Source organism: Globicephala melas, chromosome 15 (assembly GCF_963455315.2).
Source record: "Globicephala melas chromosome 15, mGloMel1.2, whole genome shotgun sequence".
NCBI lineage: Eukaryota > Metazoa > Chordata > Mammalia > Artiodactyla > Delphinidae > Globicephala > Globicephala melas.
This window is the reverse complement of record NC_083328.1, coordinates 36,026,650-36,043,462: the sequence shown is the minus strand read 5'-3', so window position 1 is coordinate 36,043,462 and position 16,813 is coordinate 36,026,650. Positions and strand designations below refer to the sequence as shown.

General features: G+C 60.5%; 2 protein-coding genes and 1 pseudogene across 3 annotated transcripts; 2 read left to right on the top strand and 1 right to left on the bottom strand.

The window, feature by feature from the left end:
- Nucleotides 1-371: 371 nt before the first annotated feature.
- LOC115848095 (coatomer subunit zeta-1 pseudogene) lies at nucleotides 372-3,805 on the bottom strand (annotated as a pseudogene).
- A 98-nt stretch (nucleotides 3,806-3,903) lies between these two features.
- On the top strand, nucleotides 3,904-8,195 carry TEDC2 (tubulin epsilon and delta complex 2). Of its 2 annotated transcripts, XM_030848477.1 has the most exons (10): nucleotides 3,904-3,971; nucleotides 4,057-4,155; nucleotides 4,383-4,453; nucleotides 4,551-4,959; nucleotides 5,426-5,479; nucleotides 6,119-6,212; nucleotides 6,385-6,496; nucleotides 6,588-6,689; nucleotides 7,126-7,313; nucleotides 7,620-8,195. In XM_030848477.1, the coding sequence occupies exons 1-10, from the start codon at nucleotides 3,931-3,933 to the stop codon at nucleotides 7,767-7,769; spliced, it is 1,320 nt and encodes a 439-aa protein (XP_030704337.1). In that variant the 5' UTR covers nucleotides 3,904-3,930; the 3' UTR covers nucleotides 7,770-8,195. The 2 variants fall into 2 exon arrangements, with proteins under 2 accessions (XP_030704337.1, XP_060141107.1); XM_060285124.1 differs by lacking the exon at nucleotides 7,126-7,313.
- A 5,307-nt stretch (nucleotides 8,196-13,502) lies between these two features.
- On the top strand, nucleotides 13,503-15,999 carry NTN3 (netrin 3). Its single transcript, XM_030848536.2, has 6 exons — nucleotides 13,503-14,430; nucleotides 14,502-14,690; nucleotides 14,781-14,930; nucleotides 15,099-15,149; nucleotides 15,278-15,352; nucleotides 15,650-15,999. The coding sequence occupies exons 1-6, from the start codon at nucleotides 13,503-13,505 to the stop codon at nucleotides 15,997-15,999; spliced, it is 1,743 nt and encodes a 580-aa protein (XP_030704396.2).
- The last annotated feature ends 814 nt before the right edge of the window (nucleotides 16,000-16,813 follow it).

Genomic DNA, 16,813 nt, shown 5'->3' with positions numbered 1-16,813 from the left:
CCAAAAATAAATAATAAATAAAATAAATTTTTAAAAAAACATTAAATATATAAGGTATTAATTTTTTTTAATTCTCAACATTATTTAGGCTCAACTAAAAAAAAGAAAATTCGATTCAAACCCCTCAGTGCTATCCTGACACTGTATGCAAAACCAATTTTCCCAGAGAGGTTAGCCAGAAAAAAAATTAAATGTCATTTGTAACATCTGAGGTGACCAAGATACAGAAGAGCAAGATTCAGAGGACCTGTTTGTTGGGTGAGGGTAGATCTGCTGTGAGTTCCTGAGAATAATGACCACAGGGACTTGGGATCTGACGAAGACTGACCCTGACCTCTCTCCCCTGCTGACACACTCACCCTGCTGATAGCTTTTTTTTTTTTTTGGAAAAAAATGTTTTATTCCTCTTTGCGCAGAACAGTATATGAAGGTGGCTATCATGCTGACTCCGCACACCTCTTACACAAAAATGCTCCCTCCAGGATGCCCAGTTACCCGCCCCACTTAGAGAACTGGCAGTTAGTGGGTAGGGACAGGATGCTAAGTCTCAGGAAGGTTTCTTGCGACATTTTTGTGGGAAGTTTTGGGTCAAGGGGAGAGATGACCCAACAGTGGGTGTCCCATCCTCCGTCTTCCTGGGGAAAGCCAAATCCCAAAGGTCTTCTGAAGAAAGGCACCTCTCTCAGCGACCTAGGGAAGGGAGGCGCCCAGACCTACTGCCCGGATGTAAGGCTGAGGCAGAGGGAGGACAGGGTTAAGCAGCAGAGATCGCAGACCCAAGGCAGAGGAGTGAGGTGCATGTGGGAGAGAGAAGGGGACTGAGAGAGCCCAGAGGCCCAAGTCATAAATTCCACCCTATCCCCAGTTCTGAGCAGAAACTCTTCTTCCCAAGACTGGAATGGCATTTTAGATCAGGGACTGGCTTTGCTCCAGGGCACAGACAGGGCAAGCCAGGCAGAGCTCGCAGGGGTAGTGAAGGTGGAAAGTTAAGGTATCAGACGGAGAGACAGACACTCCCACACCGAACACTCACAGACCACAGCAGTTTTGAAGGTATAAGCCAGGATGAGGGTAAAAAATGCAGCTGTGTCTGAAATACAGAATTTTATAAGCTCTGTCCAATAATATTTAAATCACTGCTCCTTCCACTCTGTCCCCTGACTATGAGCTGTTCCCAATCTTTTTTCCAAGGCTGGAGGCCTGGGCAGTAAAAAGGAATGGGAGAAAATACCAAGTCCAGCAAGCGGCGCTGTGGCTGAGATTTCATATGCCTCTCCCCACCCGCACTCCTTCTATAGAAAAGAATTCTCTCTCTCTCCCCTTGCTGGACATATGGACTGTTGGGATGAAGGCCGGGTAAAGGCAAAGGGAGGAAAACACTCAGCACATTCTTTCTCCTGCTTTGATCTGAAGTGTAGCTGCAGCAAAGGGCACAGAAGTGGAGGAGAAAATATGGGGGATAGGAGAGCATGGGAGTATAATCCAGTCGAGCAAGGAAGAGGGTGCTTCCCCTGCCCTGTGTCCAAATCTGCTAAGAGCTTTACTCCCAGGACTGCAAAAAAGAGTGAGAAGGAACGGGAAGCGTATACGGGTTTGCGAGGGGGCAACCACAGAAAGGATGGAGATTTAAGGATCCCTGTTATCCCCGAGATGACCCTGAGAGCATCATTTGTGGGGCTGGATGAGAAGTTACAGCAGACGTGGATTTTTTGAGGGAGTGAGGAGCCAGGAACAGTGGGGTCTTCACCAAAGGAGTGACCACTTGATCTGTTCTTTGGCTGACTGCAGCACCTGAGACACGGTCTGCTCTGTAAGGGGTACATCTTCTCCCCTTAATGCCACCCAGTGTATCACTTGCTGGGGATCGCTCTCCAGGATCACCCCTCCGTCTACGATTTCATCCACAGCCAAGAAGAGCCCCTCCATGTTCTCCAGCAGAGCTCGCTTTTCTACATTTTTTCTCAGCGTCTGGCTCAAGGAGTCAAAGAGGCAATTCAGAACAGCCATGAGCATCAGCTCATTTTCACAAGAGCTGCAGATCACATAGAAATAGAGATCGATGCTGCTTTTGTATACCACTGTCAGGCCTTCCAAGAGGGCAATTTCACTGTCAGTCCGGTGGGTCTTGTTGAAAATGTTCTTCTCAAAGGCCTTTTGCTCCTTGATACTGGGGTAGGTGTCGTAATAGTACTTGGCAAAAAGTCGATCTCCATCATTGTCCAGAATCAGGATGGCTTTGACAGTATACAGGGAGGGTTCCAAAATCAGCGCCTCCATTTTGCTCCGCAGCTGGTGCCGACGTGGAGCCCTGCTGATAGCTTTTGCTTCCTCTCGAAAATGTCAGAAAGAACCACTTAGCCAGGAGTGTCCCCCAAATGCTCTTGAACCAAAACGACAGGGACAGGGAGATGCTGACTCTGTGAGGCTTTTCTGGGTGTTGATTTCCCTGTAGGAGCTCTTTTTGCTACTGTAGTAGAATTCTGACCATCCTGGGTCAGGCATGGTTGAGTAAGGGAATCCCAGCATAGGGATTGCAGACCTCCCTGTTGACTGTGTGCCCCTAGGCATGTGTGAGCCTCAGTTTCCTCATCTGTAAGATGGGGCAATAATACCTACCTCACAGGGGTGTTGTGAGGACTAAATGTGATGCGGGTAGTAGCAGCCACGTGATGTGCATGACTGAACTGCCTTCTCCCACTCCAGTGGGGACCTAGTACCACCTGACCGTGGGGTGGGGTGGGGTCTCCCTGCATCTTCTAAGCACTGACTGAAGCCCTCTTCCCTTCCCTCCTACCTCACAGAGAATCTCATTTTAGTCAGAATGCTGTCAGCCTCCCCGCACTAGGCAAGAAAACAGGCCACTACCGATGGAGGGGCCCACCCTAAGGGCAGTCCCAGGGCTGCCTAGGTCCTCACCCCCTTCTCCTTCTCTGCCTGGCACCCTCAACTCCCCTCCTTTGTGTCTCTGTCCTCTGCTGCAGCACCTTCCTATCAGCACTGTGAAACGGACACCTCGCCAACTTGAAACAACCCCTCCCAGGTTTGTCACCTGTCCTGCTCTCCCCTGAGATTTCTTGGCCCCTGAGGGGTTGGCATTCATCTGTTTTTCCTGTTATCTCCAATTACAGTGGACCCTGCTGCCCGAACCACTCCTCCCAGCCAGCATCTGTCCCTACAATCCCTCCTCGCCAAGTGTCTCCTGATTCTCTGAAGGCCCCGTTCCCCCAACCCGCAGACATTCCCTCCTGGGATAGCCTCCTGTGGTTTCTGTGACACCAGGCTCTGCTGTCCCTCCACCTCTCTGGGCTCCAGCTCCCCCTCACCTGTCCCCATCCATGCACACCTTGGACCAGCTCGCCCAGGCCCATTGCTCCATGTGCCACATCCTTGGCTCCTGGGCTTCATTCGCCTCTGCCCAGGTGCCCACTGATGCCTCCCCTGGATGTCATCACCTCACCAACATACCCAAAAGTGAACACTCCCTCCTCCCTTGTCCCTGCTCCCAACACACATGTAATCCTCACTTCTATCGACTGCAGTAAATACCTACTGGGCCACTCCATGTGCCTTGCCCTGTGCTAGGTGGCCCGGGGTCAGCAAGGCAGCAGGGCCCTGCTTTAGAGCGCCTTCACTACAAAGACGAAGCCAACCGTTAAGCGATCACAGGTGCCACCATCTACCCGGTTATCCAACCCAGAAGCCTGCGCGTCACCCGAGGTCCTCACCCGTGTTCCCTCCGCTGCCCCCGGCCCGAGCTCAGAACCGGAGTCATGGCTTGGACCCCGCGGGAAATGGGGGGCCTTGAGGCGGGATCATCATCGGGTAGGGCGGGCCCTGAACTCTGGGCTCGGAATTGGGCAGTCCGGCCGGAAGGGGCGGTCTTCTAGGCCGGAAGGGGCGGGATTTGACGGCGGCGGCAGATCGCGAAGAATGGATACCGCCTTCACGTTGCTTGCCGGCAGCTCGCGCCGGTGGGTCCTGCGCCGCTGGAGGGGGCGGGAGGCTGCGCGGCCCGAGGCTGGCCAGGGTGCTGAGCCTCTGGTGCGTCCTTTCCAGGCTAGTGGCCGAGCTGCGTGACGCCCTGGACTCCTGCGCCGAGCGACAGCGGCAGCTGGAGCGGAGCCTGCGAGTCTCCCGGCGGCTGCTGCGTGCCTGGTACGCGGACCCCGGGACCACCTGGCTAGGCCTCCCTCGGGCCGTCAGAACCCCGCTTAGCGACCCCGGGCCGGGAGGCCCGGCCCAGCTCTCACTTCGGAGTTGCGGGTTGTCAGTGCTCCCCGCTTTTTCTGCAGGCTCTGAGACTGCGGGTCTGCCCCTAGGCCAGGCGGCCTTGGGGGCCTGTTGGGCCCTGGCCGTGCCACGGCTGCCTTGTGTCTTCACAGGGAACCAGCCGAGACCCTGGCTCCGGAGCCAACCCCAGGGCCAGAAACTAATGAAGAGGCCCCATCTGCAGGTAAACCTCAGCTATCTACCTTCTCCAGGTGCCACCTCTGGCCTGTCTTCAGACATGAAGTGGTGAGCGACCTCTACATGACTCTTGGTTTTTGCAGCATGCATACCCAGCCCGCAAGACCTCAAGGAGCTGGAGCTTCTGACCCAGGCACTGGAGAAGGCTGTACGGGTGCGAAAAGGCATATCAAAGGCTGGAGAAGGAAACAAGGCCCCCAGCCTGAAGTCTGGATCCATTGCCACTTCCCCTGCCACCAGAGCCTCTTACCCACCCAGCACCTCACACAGGGCTGGCAGCCGTGCATCAGAGACAGAACCTCCCAGGGGCATCCTCCAAACCAGGGTGCCTACCAAGGACCTCCCTGAGTGCAGGCTTCTGTCAGTGGGGAATCAGGCCTGTATGGGGCAAGGGGCTGGAGCCACCAAGCCTAAATCAGGCCTCAGGAACGAACAAATAGTCCTGTCGGCTGCTTCTCAGGCCCCAGAAGCTTTTACACTCAAGGATAAGGGGTAGGTTTCCCAGACCCTCACTAGAGGAACTACTGTCTCTACCTGATCAGATCCTGGGCAGCAGCAGGAGTCTGGGTTTGGGGTGACAGGGAGGGCAGGGCATTGAGCTGGATGTGGGCCAGGGGAACCCCAGGATGCCACCCCATGAGGGGTGGCAAGCCCAGAAGCTGGCAGAGTGGAACAGCTGGCTGTGAAGGTGCCATGTTTGATGCACTGGGGCGTGACCTGTGCCCTATCCACTTATCCACCCAGCCCCAGGGCTCCACATGAGCTCTCGAAGGCCTGGGCTCTGCTTTCTCTTCTCTCTGCCAGGTGGTACCTGGACTGGGCTGGCTCCTGTGGTCACCCTGGAAGCCCTGTCTGAGGGGTGGGTGAGCTTCATCTCTCACTGGGCTCTGAGTAGGGAGTGGGGCCTGCAGCCCCCAGAGTGAGACAGAGCTGCTCTGAGCACCGGCTTCCCTGACAGGATCCTGCTGCAGCTGCCTGAGGCCTTCAGGAAAGCGGCTTCCCGGAATTCCCGGTGAGGCTGAGTCTTGTGGCTGGGTGAAGGGGGAGGGGAGACCAAGGGAGTGTGGAGAGCAGGGAGGCTGAGGCTTCCCACTGGTAAGACTTCCCACGGGTCCCTTGGCTTTCTTTGCTGGGTGGTGACACTCCACATTAGGAGAGTCAGCCTCCCTAGGACGGCTGTAGTCACCTTAGACTCAGCCAGCAGCTTCTGAGGCCCCAAGGCACTTAGTGTCTCCAAGTCCCCATTTGTCTTCCTTGTGAAGATGACAATAATAGTACCAGCTTCTAGAGGTGTTGTAGGGGTTAAACGAGGTGGTGGCTTTTCGGGTGCTTGTGCTGTGCCTGGCACAGAGCCAGCATCCAAAGCTCTTACCAGACATTTTAGTCACCAGTCACTGCTGGCTCCTCTCCCCTTTTCCTTGAATTCTCTCCTAGCATTTCCCAGAGTGGGTCAGCTCTGTCCCCTTTTCATGGACAGTGTCCCCCTCGGTTCCCCAGGACACCCAAAGGCCCCTCCTGACATTCAGAAGAGCCAGACACCCCAGGCTGGGGCTGCTACCCTGGCCCTTGCCTACTTCTCGTGGCCCAGCCCAGCTGGCTGTAGTAACCACGTTGCTTTCTGGTTTGTGGGCTGTGCATGTGTGTATCCCAGCCTGTGGGCCCAGCTCAGCTCTACACAGACCAGTGATTCTGTGGATGCTGCTACCACCGCCAAAACGCAGTTCCTCCAGAAAATGCAGACAACTGTATCCTTGCGGGGCTTGGGGGAGTGAGGGGTGGGGGGCAGAGGTTCTGGCTCTAAACCTGGCGAGTCTGAGGAGGAACAACTCCAGGAAGGGCCAGAGCTACTCCAGGACCCAGCCCTTGGGGAAAGCGGAGGGGCCTGACCACAGGGGACTTTCCATGACCCGCATGCAGTCAGGCTGGCCTGGCCCCAGGCTCAGTGCCACCGAGGTGGAGGCAGAGGTGCGGCACCTGCAGAAGGCCTGCTTGCTGCTAAGACTTCGAATGGGGGAAGAGCTCACGGCAGGTTAGTGGGCCCTCAGTTGCGTCTCTGGTCAGGGTGGGGAAGGCTTCAGGACCAGCGTGGACCTGGCCTGCTCCCCCTGGCTCTCGTGTAGACCCCAAGGACTGGATGCAGGAGTACCGCTGCCTGCTCACCTTGGAGGAGCTGCAGGCCATCGTGGGGCAGTGTCTCCACAGGCTGCGGGAGCTATGCACAGGTGAGGCCTGCCCCGCCCGTGCTGAAGTCTGGGGTCAAAATCCTCTAGCCACGGGGTGGTGTTGGGACTTTAGCAGCAGCTTGGGAACAGAGGCAGGCGGGCAGGACGGCCCTTCCCTGTGTCACCCCACTGCATTCTGAGTTCTCTGCAGTTGTGCTGTGGAGCTGGCCAGCACAGCACCCCTGCTCCAATTTCTCTCCCGACACACAGACCCCACCACTCCGAGTAGCTTACTTATTTATCCAGTTATTGAAAAAGTGCCTTGTGACAATCAGAGAGGTACTGGCAGATGCCTGGTATTGCAAGAGTTAGTTGTTTATGGACAATAGGGCTTCATACAGGAGGCAAGGGGAGACTTTGCACCCCCTTAAAGGGGCCTGGGGAGGAGGTGCCTGGCTTGTGCCCTGTGAGGCCATATCCCCTGTCCTCGCAACAGTGGTGGAACAGCAGCTGGGGCCGTGGCCTGAGGGGAGGTTCCCCAGGGCCTCCTTGCCCTGTGGAGGAGGAGCAGACCCTATCTGGAGCCCCCAGTTGCTTCTCTACTCTAGTACCCAGGAGCTGCAGACCCTGGCGGCCCTCAGGCTGCGGGTGGCCATGCTGCACCAGCAGATCCACCTGGAAAAGGTACTTCTAGAGTAGGGAGTGGGTGACTGAGTGTCGGGGAGCCGTGGGCCCTGGGGAGGACTCTAGGTCTGGAGCCTCATGAGGGCTTGGCCTCAAGAGCCTATCTGTGCTCCTCCCACCAAGACCCACCAGGGAAGGGTGGGAGCTGCTGGGCCTGTGCCCCTGTGAGGGTGCTGGAGCTTCTGGAAGAGGGATGGGCTGGGGCATGGTGCCTCAAAGCCGGCCCTGGTTTGAGCCCTCCTCTGGGGGCCCTGGGCCAGCTGGGACAGGGCCCCCTTGAGACCTTGGTCCTGCACCACCCACCAGGTCCTGATGGCCGAACTCCTCCCCCTGGTGAGCAAGCAGGAGCCGCTGGGGCCACCCTGGCTAGCGCTGTGCCGGGCTGTCCACAGCCTGCTCTGTGAGGGAGGCCAGCGCTTCCTCACCATCCTACGAGAAGATAAGCCTGCTGACTGAGCCCTTCCCATGGCCAGGCCCACCCCCAGTCCCCCAGAACCCTGCAGCAAAGGCAGGCTGGCTCTGCCTCTAGCCTGACTGTCGGTGAGAGCCCCCCTTCCCTAGGAGGAATCAAATGAATGGGCATTGAGGGGACTTTCACTGGTACAGTGAGCCAGGGGCCCAGAGATGCCTGTACCCCCTTAGGAAACCAGGTTTCCAAGGGGCGGGGACTGCCCCCTGGCTCTTCCTGAGGAACTTAGGGCCTTTCTAATGGCTGCTAAAGCTGCTGGTCAGGGCTCAGCTTGGCTTGGCTTTCCACAGGCTCAGGAGACCTGAGACTGGTGGGGGCTTTTCTTAGCTACTTCTGTTTTCTCTTGCTGTACACTTAAAAGCTACTTGTGTGACATTAAAACTACTTTAGAAAGTTTATATATTTAAATCATACCAAGGTGCGACTTGGTGCATGTTTGTTTTCTTCTTTGTGTTTATTATATACCAAGAATATATCAAGTATATTTACCAAGAATAGGCATATCCCTTGTGTACTGAAGGGAGGGGGCAAAGCCACTCAAGGTGGGCTGCCCTGGGGACTTGCCTCATGCACTGGCCCTAGCATACCTGAAACCTCTCCCCACAAGTGCCTACATTTGTACCGGGCTTATCAAAAGACAAAAAAGCCACAAGCCAGTATTGCAGTGGACGTCCACTGTCTGCCCACAGCCATCTTTCCTGGCACCCATGCCCACCACCTGCTCCTGTGCCATTGCTGTGGCTTATGTGGGCCCCCCAGACTGAGTCCACCCCTCCCCTGCTCCACTGTCACTTCCAAGGCTCCTACCTCCCCTGTTGAAGGAGGCACTGTTTCTTGGAAGGCAAGAAAGTGTAGAGGTCAAGGTCACAGCCTCTGGGTTTACAGGTCACACATCTTGGGTTTACATCATGACTTGTTTGCTGCTCTGGGACTTCCAGCAAGATTCTTGAAGACTCTGAGCCTCAGTTCCCAGTGTTGTCCCCACTGTCATACTGGGGTAGTGGTTATTACCACTGGGCTGAAGATGAATAAGGTGGTGTTAGATGCTTCACAGCTCTGCACCCTGGTGAGGGCTTTGAGGCAGCAGTGTCCCTTTCATGAGCCTTTAGTGAGTACCTGTGTGGACCAGGCACAACCCTCAGAGCTAGGGCAGTAGCCCTTTGTGTGGACAGTGATGTGAGACCAAATAACACCTGCTTCTGCCCTGAGAAGCCCAGGCCCAGGAGGCAGATGACTCCTGGAGAAGGCCAGGTTTTCTGCAAGCCTGATGAAGTGCTGCAGGTATGGGGGATGAACTGGGTGAAGTTGAAGCCGCCTCAGGGTAGCCCCACCCTGCAGGAGGCCCTACTTGTAAAGGGCCCCACAGTCCAACAGGCCAGAAACCTTGGACATGGAGTCCCAGGTCCTTGGAGCTGCTGGGGACCAGATGACAGACCAAAGTAGAAAATGAAAAATCAGGGCCCTCACTGCACTAAGGGGGCCTCCAGGGAGTGGAACTCCAGAGCAGGAAACCAGGGAAGGGGGAGAAAGAGAGGGAGGGAGCCTGGGGTACCACCACCTCCTTCTGGCCACTCCACTGCTGCCTCCAGAGCTTATGTCCAGGTGCTGGGATCTGGAGGAACCCTTAATCTCCAGGGCAAATCCCACCACCCCCCTGTTACTGGCCACCCCAGAATCCGTAGCAGGTGGTCTTCACTGCAATTATTTCACCCACTGGTTGTCTTAGTTTATTGTGCACTTTATTGTCAGGGATGCTGTCCACCTGCATCTCTAGCTAAGCGCAGATGGGCACCCAGAGGTTGTTGACTCAATGACCCACCTGGCCAGTCCTGGGCACTGGTGGTGTCCTGCGGACCTCTGTGGGCACCTGGGCCTTCATGGGCAGGGAGGTGCCAGCAGATAACATGAGGGGAGAGATCTGGGTAGGTCCCAACACAAGGCACCCAAAGCAGAAAAGGGAGACCCCCTGCGAGTTAGCGCCCGCCCACCTCGATTCCACACCACGCCAGGAGGCTGCAGCGAAGAACTGTCCCCGTGGCGTCACAGCATCGCCGGCCAATCTGCTCCGACGTGGCGGGCAAGCGGGGTTGCAGGGGGCGCCCACACCCACCCGGAGCGCAGACCCCGCTTCGGTAGCATGAGCGCGGCCGAGCGCTCGCCACCTGCGCCTGCCGAGGCCCCTGAGCCCCCCGGGGCCCTACGCTCGCTGCTCTTGGCCACCGGCGTCGCGGGGGGCTCTTGGCCGCGCTGCTTCCTGCCGTTCGGCGCCGTGGTTCTGCTTGCAGGCGCCGCTGCCACGGCCATCACCTTCTCGCTGCGCGGACCCCGCCTGGACCTGGCCCAGGGCTCGGCGCGGGCCTCGGGCTACTGGCCGCCGCCTTCCTGTGCTGGCGCGCATGGCGGCGGCGGCGGCAGAAGGCCGGGCGCGGGGGGCGGCGGGAGCCGGGGACGCCCTGAACCCACGCGCCAAGCCCTCTCCCCTGCGAGGTCACGGCGAGCCGGCGCCTCCTCCCTCCGGATCTCGCCTGGGCCCGGCTGGCGCAGTGCCAAGCGCGTGTGGCGGAAGCCTCCTCCCCAGACGCCGTCCCCAAACTGTTCTGAACCCTCAGGATGCCCAAGCTTTGGGCACTTCGAGCCATCTCCCTCCCCTCCCCCGACTCAGCTCTCCCGCTCTCGCACCCGCCTCCGCCCATGTTGCTTTTGAGCATTTCGCTTGGCGCGCAGAGCCGTCCTGGCTGAGCGCGGGGCTGGCGGCAGTCTGCATGGCACGGGGGGCCTGCAGGGTATGCAGGGTCCTGGGCGGCGGCAGGCCGGGGACTTGACGTGGCTACCCTTCTCGGGGCAAGGCACAGTGGTCTGTGTCCTCCTCCCCTAGCTGTCCAAACCCCACTGGTTTGGAAGCCCCTCGAGGCAAAATAGGCGCTCAGTAAATGTTTGTGCTATATATGAACAAGTGGTGGCTTGCAAAAGTCTGGTGGGGACAGTAAGTCCTGGGCTAAGCCGGGAGTATTTTATCAGTTGGCCTTTTAAGAGAAAGACCCCAGCCCCCTGAGACATATCAGGACCCCCCTCGGTCCCTTTTCCCCCAGAGAGGTTCCTGGAGCCCCAGAGCTAGCAGCTGTCACTCTGAGTGGGGGCAGGGGAGGGGAGGCCTGCAGCAGCCTGAGGAGTTGCAGGTGGGGAACTAGAGGCTGAGCCTCTTCTAAGGTGCCAGGAAGGGGCAGGGCCAGCAGAGAGATGTGAGGTCTGAGAGGCCCTAGTCAAGGACTGGGGACAGATGGCTGAGTCCCAAGGAGCACTGAGCCTGGGTGGGGGGCTGTGAGGAAGGCCCTCCCTAACTCCCATCACACCATCTGCCAGGGCTGCCCCCGGGGCCAGAATAGAAAGCACACCTAGGGCCACTCCAGAAAAGAGCCTGGGCTGCCTGCAGCCACCTCCCTGGGGAGCTAGTGGGGCAACGACGCTCTGGGCCAGGTACCTGCCTGCTGACCCCGATGAACACTCTGCAGGATGAGCCCTGGGGACCTTCACCCACACCAGAGGCCACCAGATGTTCTGCACACCCTACCCCCAACTCACGAGGAGGCTGTGCTGCACACAAAGTCTGCAAGGCTCGGGAGGGGGAGCTGCTCCCTGCTTTCCTCCTTCCCAGCAGGAGTCCTGAAGTCCAGCCAGCCAAGGTTTCCCTGGAGTCTTGTCTCAGGCCCTGGGGAACCACTGGCTTGGGCCTGGGCATTTCTCCCCACTGTGGCCACCTCCTTGCTTCTAACAGTCCGAGAAGGATCTATCGCACCTCCCTCTCTCCCACCAGAGCTCCCCCCATCCCAAGCATGTTTGAGGCTGATGATCAGAAGAACCTTGAAGAGAATGGTTGGGAAGGTGCTCTTTCTGAACTTGACCCATCCCAGAGCAGAACGGTGTTCCCCGCCAGCTACCTCATTCGTGCATGGCTGTTTGTTATAAGGGACACATTCTCTTTATTGGGAAGTTGAGGGACAGGCCCCAGTGGCACCTGCTTTGTGGGGTGAGGGGCACCCTCAGCCTTCCTGTTGCTGCCAGAGAAGAAGAGAGAGGCCAGCAGCCCCTCTGGCCCTCCTGGCTTAGTCTTTCCAAAGTCTCCTATTATCCCTTCAGTCCCTTCACCCCTCACCCCTGCATTTGTGCTGGTTAGGCCTGGTGAAGGGCCTGACCAGAGAGTGTCAGTCACTCCAGGTAGCCCATCAATCACCCTGTCTTCCTGCTGCTCCTTCTCCAAGGTCAAGCCCTCGTGTGTCCTCTTCTCCTTCAGTGTCCCCTGGGAGGCTTCTATGTCCTCCTGCTCCTCCTCTCCTAAATAGCACAAGGATTCTGCTTCTCTCCATCCTCTTCTTATCTGTCCTTGCAGTGTCTCTGGCCCAACCGAAGGTGGCAGCCCCGCCTACACAGACACACCCATGTGGTGTCCTCCACTGACAGCTGGGCTTGGCCTGGGGTCAGCCTCCCATTTAGAACTTCAGGCCTCAGAGCTGCTCCCAGGTGGGATATATTCCCATGTTCCCTGCCCCCTTTGCATGGGGCTGACCCTTCCTGGGATGCTTTGCCTCCTCCATCAAGGAGAGACTCCAGTCTGTTGAGCTCCCTGGCTACATCCAATACCTATGTGGCTCATGAAATCCCAACAGCTTGGCAAAGTTGAATAATAGGCATCTGGCTGATGAGGAAACTGAAGCTTGGGCAGGTTGAGGAACTGAAACCACACAACTAGAAACTGAAGCAGCTTGGATTCAAAATCAGACCTGGCCCCAATCCTGGGTTCTTTTTACTACAGCAGACTGCTGCCCTGGGGACACCCCACAACCACCAGCCCAGCTTGGCTCCCTCTGTGCTGAGTGTGCCCTGTAGGGACCAATGGGAGCATGAGGGTCCCACCTTCAGATCCAGGGCCCAGCCTGCCTGATGGGCCTGAGGGAGGAGGCAGCCAGACCCCCACCCGGCACGTGGCACAACCCCAGGAGCAGTCAAAGCCTGGAGGCAGGCCGAGGGCCGGCTGGGTGGTCCCCCACGGGCTGCGTGGCTGAACCACCCCCTCCAGAGCCCTCCCGCTAGCACATTCCTGGCTCCCCGGCCCCTCCCCCGGCTCCAGGGCCTCCCAGCCCCCTCCCCCGCTGGCCCAGCCAGTGTCTGAATCTGCTTCTGATTCCGGCTCTGCCGACGAGGCCCCCTCCCCGGCCCCCTCCCCTCCGCTCCCTCCCTCCCTCCCTCCCGGCCCGAGCAGCCCCGCCCCCGGCTGCGCCCAGGCTTGCGCCTGCTGCGCCCCCCACCCTCTACTGGCACAGCTTGCCCGCCCTCGCTGCAGCCGGGAGGAGGCGGTGGCCGGGGCGCCCCAGGCCCCGCCCGCCCTCGGCCAGTCCCGGGAGGCCGGGAGACCTGCTCGACCCGGCCCTCGGTGGGTGAGTGCGAGCGGCGGGCGGCGGGTGGGGCCTCTGCGGGCGGAGGCGCCGAGAGCGGGGGCGACGCCTGTCAACGCTCCAGGCCTAGCGGGAGGACGCGCCGACATCCCCGCTGCTCCGCTCGGCCCGGGGCGTAACGGCGGCTGCGCCCACCTCTGGGCCCTGACTGGAGCGGCCCGGGGCTCTGGTTGCTCGGCACCGCGGGCCAGCGGGCAGAGCCTCGGATCGGGCTCTCTCTCCCGAGGGCAGCGGCGTGGGCCCCCGGCCGGCTGACCCACAGCGGCTCCGGCCATGCCCGGCTGGCCCTGGGGGCTGCTGCTGGCCGCGGGCACAATCTCGGCCGCGCTGAGCCCGGGGCCGCCGGGGCCCGCCGACCCCTGCCATGACGAGGGGGGCGCGCCCCGCGGTTGCGTGCCCGGCCTGGTGAACGCGGCCTTGGGCCGCGAGGTGCTGGCGTCCAGCACGTGCGGGCGGCCGGCCACGCGGGCCTGCGACGCTTCGGACCCGCGGCGGGCACACCCTGCCAGCCTCCTGACCTCCGCAGGGGGCACCACAAGCCCGGTGTGCTGGCGTTCGGACTCGCTGACGCAGGTGCCCCTCAACGTGACCCTCACAGTGCCCCTCGGCAAGGCTTTTGAGCTGGTGTTCGTGAGCCTGCGCTTCTGCTCTGCACCCCCCACTTCGGTGGCCCTGCTCAAGTCGCAGGACCATGGCCGAAGCTGGACCCCACTGGGCTTCTTCTCCTCCCGCTGTGGCCTGGACTATGGCCGCGTGCCTGCCCCTGCAGATGGCCCAGTTGGCCTGGGGCCCGAAGCCCTGTGCTTCCCTGAGCCCCAGGCCCAGCCTGATGGGGGTGGCCTTCTGGCCTTCAGCGTGCAGGACGGCAGCCCGCCAGGCCTGGATCTGGACAGCAGCCCGGTGCTCCAAGACTGGGTGACCGCCACAGACATTCAAGTAGTGCTCACAAGGCCTACCATGCTGGGGGACACGAGGGACGCCACAGCCATGGTCCCTTACTCTTACTCAGCCGCTGAGCTCCAGGTGGGCGGGCGCTGCAAGTGCAATGGGCATGCCTCCAGGTGCCTGCTGGACACCCAGGGCCATTTGATCTGCGACTGCCGGCATGGCACCGAGGGCCCCGACTGCGGCCGCTGCAAGCCCTTCTACTGCGACAGGCCATGGCAGCGGGCCACAGCCCGGGAAGCCCACGCCTGCCTTGGTGAGGCCTTGGAGGGTGGCCTGGGGATCTGAGACCAGGCCAGCCTGTCCCTGACTCATCCCTCCCTGCAGCTTGCTCCTGCAATGGCCATGCCCGCCGCTGCCGCTTCAACATGGAGCTGTACCGACTGTCTGGCCGCCGTAGTGGAGGTGTCTGCCTCAACTGCCGGCATAATACTGCCGGCCGGCACTGCCACTACTGCCAGGAGGGCTTCTATCGAGACCCAGGCCGTGCCCTGAGTGACCGCCGCGCTTGTAGGGGTGAGCCTGCTGCCAGCTACCTGCACACCCTCACCTTCTGGTTTCCCACATTCCTAGATGGGCTTCTGACCATCCCACTTCTATCCTCAGCCTGTGACTGTCACCCTGTTGGTGCTGCTGGCAAAACCTGCAACCAGACCACAGGCCAGTGTCCCTGCAAGGATGGCGTCACTGGCCTCACCTGCAACCGCTGTGCCCCTGGCTTCCAGCAGAGCCGCTCTCCAGTGGCACCCTGCGTTAGTGAGTGATGCTGCCCTGCTTAGACCACCTCAGCCAAGGTCAACCCAGCTCCCTGCTGCTGCCTACCTGGGCCCCGCAGATCCCCCTGCCCCCCTCAACTGTCCCCTGAGCCCTGCAGATTCCCTTGGCTCCCTTCAAAGGAAGGCCTTTATCTCATCCTCTCCACAGAGACCCCTGTCCCTGGACCCACTGAGGAGAGCAGCCCTGTGGAGCCCCAGGGTGAGTGGAGGTTCCAGAGGGGGCATGTCCTTGGCTGGAGGGGGCTATGGATTTCAGGAGGGGAGGAGGAGAGGGTGGGAGAAGGAGGTGCAGATCGGTGCCAACCTCCTCCTGCGCCCTCCTCCCAGACTGCAACTTGCACTGCAAACCTGCCCGTGGCAGCTACCGCATCAGCTTGAAGAAGTTCTGCAGGAAGGACTACGGTAGGCCACCCTCAGGCCTCCTGCCCCCGTCCTCCTCACCTTGCCCTACTTTCTCTCCGTATACCCTGACCCTCGCTGGACCCCAAGGCCATCCCCTGGCCCTCAGGTCCTACGCTGTCGCCGGCCCCGCCCTGTCAGCCCCCGTGGCCTCTTCGTGCTCCCGCTGCGGCGTGTCCTCTTTGTGTTCCTCCTCCACCCCGCCTCCCACCCCCGCGGGCGCCGTGTCCTCCTCTGCGCGGCCCGCCCCCTCCGGGCCCCGCCCCGCCTGACCCCGCCCCCTCTCGCCTTCCCCCGCAGCGGTGCAGGTGGCGGTGCGCGCGCGCGGCGAGGCGCGCGGCTCCTGGACGCGCTTCCCGGTGGCCGTGCTTGCCGTGTTCCGGAGCAGCGAGGAGCGCGCGCGGCGCGGGAGCAGCGCGCTGTGGGTGCCTGCGCGGGACGCCGCCTGCGGCTGCCCGCGCCTACTACCGGACCGCCGCTACCTGCTGCTGGGGGGCGGACCGGGGGCCGCGGCCGCGGGTCCCGAGGGCCGGGGGCCCGGGCTCAGCGCCGCCCGCGGGAGCCTCGTGTTGCCTTGGCGGGATGCGTGGACGAGGCGCCTTCGGAGGCTGCAGAGGCGCGAGCGGCGGGGGCGCTGCGGGGCGGCCTGAGCCCGCGGGCCGGGCGGGGGCCGGGCGGGGACCGGGCGGGGCGCTTCTCACACATCAAGGCACACGTTCATCCAGTGCATCCGCCTCACGAGAAGTCTTTGCTGGCGTCGCGCGCGTCGCCATCTGGGCCCCCTGCCCCGACACTGCCCTGCGCCTCCTTCGGTGCCTCGAGCTCCTGCCCAGGAGGGGTGTGACGGACGCAGGGACACCCCCGCCCCAACAGAGGGATGTGATAGCCCCAGAGAGCTGCTTTGAGGCCCCCTGGAGCACCTGTCATCCAAAGGACCCCTTGGCCCCCCCACCCTCAAGCTATCTGCCTTCTCAAAGGGACACCACGATACCCCCAGAGGGCTGTGAACCCCCTGTGGGGCCGAATACTTAGAGGCTCTGCGAACACCTCAAGGGCCTCTGTGACACAGCCCCCCGTGATGTCGTGGTCCCTCAGCGTTCCCACCTTCCTGAAAGGCACTGACACCCCCCTCAAATAGTTATGAACACCCTTCTGATGCCAGGACGCATAGAGATCTGCGAATACCCCAAGGGCCGCTGAGAGTCCACCCGCCCCCGGACTCTGTGATCCGCCAGAGAGCGCCCTGACTCCCCAAGAGGAACTGTGGCTACCACAGACGCCTGTGGACCCCCATGGAGCTCGGTGACACTGGCTCCCCCGCCCCCTGTCAGGACACGCAGAGGGCGCTATGACTCCTCCCCCAACGAGGACGGCGGCCTCTGGTTCCCGTCTGTCCCGTAGGTCACCTCTGCCTGTCCTGTCTCTGCCGGCTGGGCGTCCGTGTCCCTGCCCCCCGCTGTGTTC

Bases quoted from the DNA above. Each gene is read 5' to 3' on its own strand.
- TEDC2 (XM_030848477.1), top strand. From the start codon at position 3,931: ATGGATACCGCCTTCACGTTGCTTGCCGGCAGCTCGCGCCG. The intron at 3,972-4,056 runs GTGGGTCCTGCG...CGTCCTTTCCAG, and splicing joins CTTGCCGGCAGCTCGCGCCG to GCTAGTGGCCGAGCTGCGTG. The intron at 4,960-5,425 runs GTAGGTTTCCCA...CTTCCCTGACAG, and splicing joins TTTACACTCAAGGATAAGGG to GATCCTGCTGCAGCTGCCTG.
- NTN3 (XM_030848536.2), top strand. From the start codon at position 13,503: ATGCCCGGCTGGCCCTGGGGGCTGCTGCTGGCCGCGGGCACAATCTCG. The intron at 15,150-15,277 runs GTGAGTGGAGGT...CCCTCCTCCCAG, and splicing joins CAGCCCTGTGGAGCCCCAGG to ACTGCAACTTGCACTGCAAA. The intron at 15,353-15,649 runs GTAGGCCACCCT...CTTCCCCCGCAG, and splicing joins GTTCTGCAGGAAGGACTACG to CGGTGCAGGTGGCGGTGCGC.